The sequence below is a fragment of the Nestor notabilis genome, unplaced genomic scaffold (genome assembly GCF_000696875.1).
Source record: "Nestor notabilis isolate BGI_N333 unplaced genomic scaffold, ASM69687v1 Scaffold24148, whole genome shotgun sequence".
NCBI lineage: Eukaryota > Metazoa > Chordata > Aves > Psittaciformes > Psittacidae > Nestor > Nestor notabilis.
Genome location: NW_009940903.1, coordinates 1 through 6,808, shown reverse-complemented (window position 1 = coordinate 6,808; position 6,808 = coordinate 1). Strand labels below are relative to the sequence as shown.

Genomic DNA, 6,808 nt, shown 5'->3' with positions numbered 1-6,808 from the left:
AACTGCCTGATTTTGAGACCACAGACTGGATTTTCTGTTCCTTAGATCGAGACATATGTCAAAGCAGACCCCCAGGCATGAAAGAACTTGGACCTTTTGACATGAGATTTGAAGCAGTGGATGTGAAGGTGATCCCACACTCAACTAAGGTTTGGAAGTTGTTTCCAAACAGTGCATTTGCCTGAGTCAGAATCCTCCCTGTTGCTTGAGTGACTTTGCAGGTTCTGAGCCTAAAAACATTGATATGAAGCAAACCCAAAAGTTCAGATTTGAAGCTGTTCAGTATCATCAGCACCATTCGTTATCTGTCTTGTCCAGACAGTGGCACTTGCCAGGAAAATCTCCATATGAACGTAAATGTGACTGACAATGTCCTGTGACAGCAGAAGTTTCCAGACAGCAGAGACAGCTTGAGATTACAATCAAGCTATTGCAAACAGTCTAGTTAATATATTTAAAGAACTGATTGTCACTTCAGCTAAAACTTACTGCCTCCTTTGCTCTTGCGTGATATTTGACTGTGGTTACAATTGTCTGCTCCTGTGAAGCAAAACCACTGCTGAATGTGGTTTAAATTTACCCATGTTACTTTGCATTGTGTTGTTCCTAGTGCTACTAGGAGCAGTCAGTTATTGTATTTCAATTAAAAGGTCTTTAAAATTCTTAAAATGCATTAATGTGGTAGCTACACAATCATCTGAATGAGCTTTTGCTCTTCTCTGAAGCTTTGATTTAGGCAACAAGTGCCTACAGACAGTAACACTTAAATCAGTGGAGTTACTTAGGGTAAGTATAAGTCCTTTAATGTATCTTGCTGAAATAATCCTAAACAGGTCTACTTTTTGTTGTTAGCAACTTGTCAAACTCTTGTTAATTTTTCGTTGTCAGTAACTTTGCCATTATCCTTTATTACAGTTTTGCAGAAAGGGCTCAAAGAAAACTTCGCTGATGCTCAAGTCTCTGTTGTAGACTGTCCTGATCTGACTCAGGAACCCTTCAACTTTCCTGCCAAAGGTAACCACGCATTCCTGTCTTCCATAAAGACTTCTCCAGTTCTTTCTACCTGATCCTACTTGGTTTTGATCTTCTAAAGATGTTGGGAGAGCTTAAATTGTTTTTCAGGTAAAGAATATGCATGAGAGGAGAGCTACATTTTATTTCTGGATTTGATTCCTAGTTGATGTATGAACAAGGACAAGTCATTACCAACTACTTGTCATAATTTTATTTTCTTAAATACAGTACACTGTATTTAGTGTACTGAAAAGGTTTTGAAATTAAGTTGTTATCCTACAGCTGGAGAAACTCTTTAGGTCCATGCCAATCACTGTCTGAATCTAAGGAGTTACACTTCCATTCATTTTTAAATTACTGTCATTCATGTATGTCAATGAAGAAAAACCATCTTATTCTGAGTGGAATTCATCTTCTTTGACATTAGCTGCCTAGAAGACAGACATGTCATCTATGCTACTCATCTAAGTTCCCTCTGTCACCAATGTGTTGAAAGAAACACCTCCAGAAGGTGATTCATCACTTCTTAAAATACATGTCCAAGTAAGTGGGATGAATTATCCCAAGACGTGGGCATCCAGCTTTGCTGGAACTTCGCAAGTGGAGTGTCAGTGGGGGTATCCGTTGTGTGGTGAGGGCATCTCAATGGAGAACTGGTGAAGAGCAGCTGTTGCCCAATGTAATAATTTTTTGGTGCATAACAGAGCGTTAATTTAATAACAGGTATTAAATTGAATCCTACTGTGAAGCATTTTAGGACTTACTGTCCTTGGACTTCTTAACAGTGTAACACTTTATGTGAGCATGCTATGGAAATAGTGTTCTCAAAGGGTTTTAGAAGCTTGAGGAAGCAGTTCTTTGGTGGGTTAGACTGCATCTCATTTAAGATCATTAGGAAAAGTATTTTTACCATGCTAACTGGCTTTATCCTTCCAGGAATCTGTGGAAAACCTAGGATAGCTGATGTGGGAGGTGTTCCTTACCTCATACCTCTTGTACAGAAAGAAAAAGTGAGTTTTTCCTGTCGCTCTGTGGTTCAATACATTTGTTGAAAGCAAAGCAAGATTTTGTTGAAATATAAACAGAACTAAGGAGTAATAGATACAATAAGATTTACTTTTCAATGGTGTTTGAGACTGATTCTGTTGTGTGTTAAACATAGACTCGGTCATGAAATCTTACACATTGTAGCAAAAATAGTATACTGTGGTTGATAGTTCATCTTCTCCTGCCCTCAAATACAAGATGGTTTTGGAAACATACCACCTGTGACAGGAGCCATGGAAGGAACTACTAAACAAGAGGCTTGTCTGCATGTTTATATATGGTTTGCAGTGATCTCAAGCCAAGCTTCCCTGTAAAAACTGGCTGTATGTGCATTTTCAGGCCAGTGTTGCATTTACATTACTGTCCTTTTCTAAGAATATCACGTGTCCTTTCTGACACCTCACCCCATCTGTCTCTGTCTCATGTTCCCTTCCATTTGGTTTATTTTACACAAATACAAATTTCAATAAGAACAATAATTCAGGTTTTGGTGAAATGGCAGTGGAACAAACAGGCAGACTCCACCTTTCAGAAAACTCAGGGACATGTACCTGATTTGTTACTACCAAACGTTGTGTTGTTCAAAAACTGTGTTCAACCTAATTATCCAAAACACTAATGAGGGCCTTGTGAATGAAATGCATCCAGAGGTTACAGTGAACAGAATGGCAATTCCTAATCACCAAAATCAAAGGAGTGTTTCTCTTTTGCAGGTGTATGATCTAAATACAGTTGCAAAGGACATAGAGCTGCCTGGAGCTTTCATTCTTGGAGCTGGAGCTGCTTCAGCTAAGATTCTTGGAGTAAATGCTGAGGTCAGTAAGTAAGTGTGATGGTTCTCAATGAATTCATGAAAGTATCATAATAGTAAAGCAGTATCATGACGGGTATTTCCCATTTACAACAAAACATTTAATAAGCACCATTCATGCCAGAAGCACATAAAACATATTAGCAGGAGTTCAGATGAGGGCCATCCAATGAGGTGCATACTATTGAGATAATAAAGCTTGATGTTTAACTTGTAATTCCCCAGGAAGCATGTGATTGCTTTGAAGAGAGCGAGAAATGTGATTTTTTGAAACTGATTGACACAGACCTGACCAGAGGTTTTAAAGACAAGATTTAGAAATGCTTTGTCAAAGTTGCTGGTAAATGCCTTTGAAATACTCCCTGGCTTTTGCATTCTTGGATGGCTTTGTTCTACCATTGTAAACTTTAAAAATGCCACATACAAAATGGTCTTTTGCAGGAGAGGTGGGAGATAAAACTGCTGCTGCCAGAGTCTTTTCAAACGTAAACCTCTGGTCTTGCCATCTCCTTGTGATGCATTTATTGGTGGATGAGATAGTCCATCTCAGCATTAAATCTGGGTCATTTTTGAGCGAAATTTGAGCCAACAACAGTGGTTGTTACTGTATACTGAGAAAGTACTACATAGAATTCTAATACTTATATGCAGGCCTCACATCTTTACCAGTACCATTAATCTTCACATGACATTAAATTTAACTGTCCAGAAAAGGTAAGACTGTTTTCTGGAGTTTTCAATTATATTACAATATTAGTGCAGTTTTCTTACCAGTACAGAGCTCATCCTTAGAGCCAGATCTGTGTGACACAGGAGATTATTTCTTGGGCTCATGGTCCAAAGCTTAAATTGCATTTATGTGAGTTCTGTTCATTTGACTGACTCTTTACATGTTCTTATTGACTTATTCTTACATGGTATCTTTTTTTTTCTTTTCCAGCTTATCCCTATTGTTCAAACTAAGAGTGACAAAAAGCCTGCTGTAAATGGGAGCTATGTTGCTCAGATAAATCCTGCAGATAAAGGGTGCCTGCTTGAGAAGTACAGCAGTAAATACACTGACTGTGAGTTTGGGCTGCTGGCCAACCTTTATGCCAGTGAGGGCCAACCTGGTAAGGTGTGTACTTGGATCAAAGGTAACTTGGCTTGTGGAGCTTTGTGGCTGAAGGCAAACTCATGATTCAGTGTTTGCCTGTTGGTTTTCTGTGATAATAATAAAGTAGTAATTTCATGAAAGAAATATCCAAATATAATGAACTGATGTCAGTGAGCAAGGGGAAGAATTGGTGGAGACAAAGAGGCATTTGGATTTCTTATAGGTTTACTGAACTCTTCCATCATAGATCATCCATCCAAATCTAGCTCAAAGTAGCAGTGATTTAAGGTAATGTTTGTACAATGCACTTGTGTAAATCAGCGCTGGGCACTTGTCTAGTTTTCTGGAGAAGTGCTTCCCCCAACACAGTGCCAAGAGTTGCTGGCAGAGAGTCAAAAACCTGGCAGCTGCATGGAAACCCAGCAGTGTTCTCTGCTCCCCAAAGTTTCTTTACAACTCTTGGGAACAGAGTGGAAGCCAGCTGGTGGACAGAAAGGGGTTGCTTATATCATTGTCTTATGTAAGGGTGCTGGGCAGCAAGTCATTTACTCAAACACAGGCAAAGCTGGCATTAAAGAGACAGTCAGGAAGGAGGGTTGATCAGGTGCTGGAAAGATGCAAGTGGAGCAGCACTTACAGGGAAACACATTCTCAAGAAGTCCTCTTGGTTTATAAGCTTGGGAGAATTTCAGAGCAGCGCTCACAAACCTTTGCAGACTGTTGCACCATGAGACGCAGCGTCAATGTGACTTTATTTTCCAGGTTATTGAAGTGAAAGCCAACGGAAGAACTGGGGAACTGAACTTTGTGTCTTGTCTCAGACAAATTTTAGAGAAACAGTATGGAGAAAAGCCAGTTGGGATGGGTGGTACGTTTATCATTCAGAAGGGGAAAGCCAAGATTCACATTATGGTACGTTGTTCTCAATTCAGGTAACTTTCTTCATCCATCAGAAAACAGAAGTGTAAGTGGGGGTATAACATCTCAGTGCCTTGACTTTGTTTTCTATTTTTAAATGGATGCATAACTGTTAGGAAAAGCAGTACATTAAGGAGTTGATGTTGCAAAACTATTACTCAGACTTAATACCATCATCCTTTCTTTTGAAATCTGTGGGCACCTAAAGAAGTATAGAACTACTGTAAAATGAACTGAAATGAAAAACACGAACTGAAATGATACTTATAAGAAGCAATAGACTTTTTTTACAGTAACTGAGCTTCTAAAATGTACTAGGAGGAGAATCTTCACTTCAGTAGCTCTCCCTATGCAATGAAAGAAGCAATATTCTGGTCACTTCTGTTTCTGGCAGAAACACAGTAAACAGGCACTGGTGAGCTGCTTTTAGTCAAGAATCAGGAACTGTAGTGGTAGGACAAAGGGTACTGGGTTTAAACTTGAACAGGGGAAGTTCAGGTTAGATATAAGAAAGAAATTCTTCACAGTGAGGGTGGTGAGGCACTGGAATGGGTTGCCCAAAGAAGTGGTAAATGCTCCATCCCTGGCAGTGTTCAAGGCCAGGTTGGACAGAGCCTTGGGTGACATGGTCTAGTGTGAGGTGTCCCTGCCCATGGCAGGGGGGTTGGAACTAGATGATCTTAAGGTCCTTTCCAACCCAAACCATTCTATGTTTCTACAAGAACGAATGTGAGTAGAATTGTGGGGAGGGGAAAAGTGAGGGAAGGCTCTTAGAGAGAAGGTATCTCGATACAAGTGTCTTCCTTTCACTTACGAAGCTTATATTTTGTTGTAGCCCCCAGAATTTTCTGCCTGTCCTCTGAATACTGATGAAGATGTGAACAACTGGCTCAAATTCTTTGAAATGAAGGCTCCACTGATCTGTCAGCCAGTTATAGTTTCCAGAGACCCAGTGAGTCTTTCTCATTTCTGAGTGTAAACTGAGACTTGTAATTTTGTCTTACATGTGATCTTCCTTTTAAGGACAGGAGCTTGTATATATAGTATGTATTGTATATATTGGGCATATATTGTATACACATTGTATATATACATTGTATATACCAGAGGTGGTGTAATGAAATAGAAGCTTCTCATTTCTGTCACTGGAGAGAGCCATGAAAATGGACTAGAGGGCTGGAGCACTTCTATGAAGACAGGCTGAGAGACCTGGGGTTGTTCAGCCTGGAGAAGAGACAGCTCCAGGGAGACCTTGGAGCTTTGTACAGCTCCTCTGCTTTTGTCTCATTAGTTTCACAAACGTCTTGCAAATGTTCAGTGCTTAATGACTGGAGCAGGCTCTGAGAGCTGTGGAAATCCACGTCTAGGAGAGGAGAGACTATCCCAGGACATTTTAAATCCTGCTCACATGGATGTGTGTTCACGGGCCTTTCTTTTGTGACAGGGCTTCGACCTGCGTGTGGAGCACACCCACTGCTTCAGCCACCACGGGGAGGGAGGGCACTACCACCAGGACACCAGCCCCGACAGCGTGCAGTACCTGGGGTACTTCCTGCCTGCCGAGCTGCTCTTCCGCATCGACCGGCCCCAGGAGACCCACCTCGTCGGGAGAGACTGAAGCTGTGGTGACAACTGAATCTTGCTAAACCACAAGTGCTGATTTTTTTAACGCTTTTAATTATGCACGTTTATCAGAGTCACGAATAAACGACAGCAGCAAAGAGATGACTTCTTAATTTTGTGAGAGGGAGAAATTCAGAGTGTGCGTGTCAGTGAGACTATGACTGTTGTAGCCCCACGAACGACGTGGACCTGTTACCGTGGGTCTGAAGGACGGAGGGGAGGCGGCCGCTCCGTGTTAATGACCCTCGGCAGAGCCGCACGGCTCCGCCGGTGCCGATCGCGACCGTCCCGTAGGGGCT

General features: G+C 41.2%; 1 protein-coding gene across 1 annotated transcript; it reads left to right on the top strand.

Moving 5' to 3' along the window:
* Positions 1 to 915: 915 nt before the first annotated feature.
* LOC104399084 (chromosome unknown open reading frame, human C11orf54) lies at positions 916 to 6,504 on the top strand (the record flags this gene model as incomplete). The annotated part of the gene is made up of 7 exons (XM_010020617.1): positions 916 to 1,014; positions 1,951 to 2,024; positions 2,775 to 2,876; positions 3,813 to 3,989; positions 4,731 to 4,880; positions 5,722 to 5,838; positions 6,331 to 6,504. Coding segments are annotated over 7 exons (893 nt in total), but the record flags the coding sequence as incomplete, so codon positions are not given.
* Between the last annotated feature and the right edge of the window lie 304 nt (positions 6,505 to 6,808).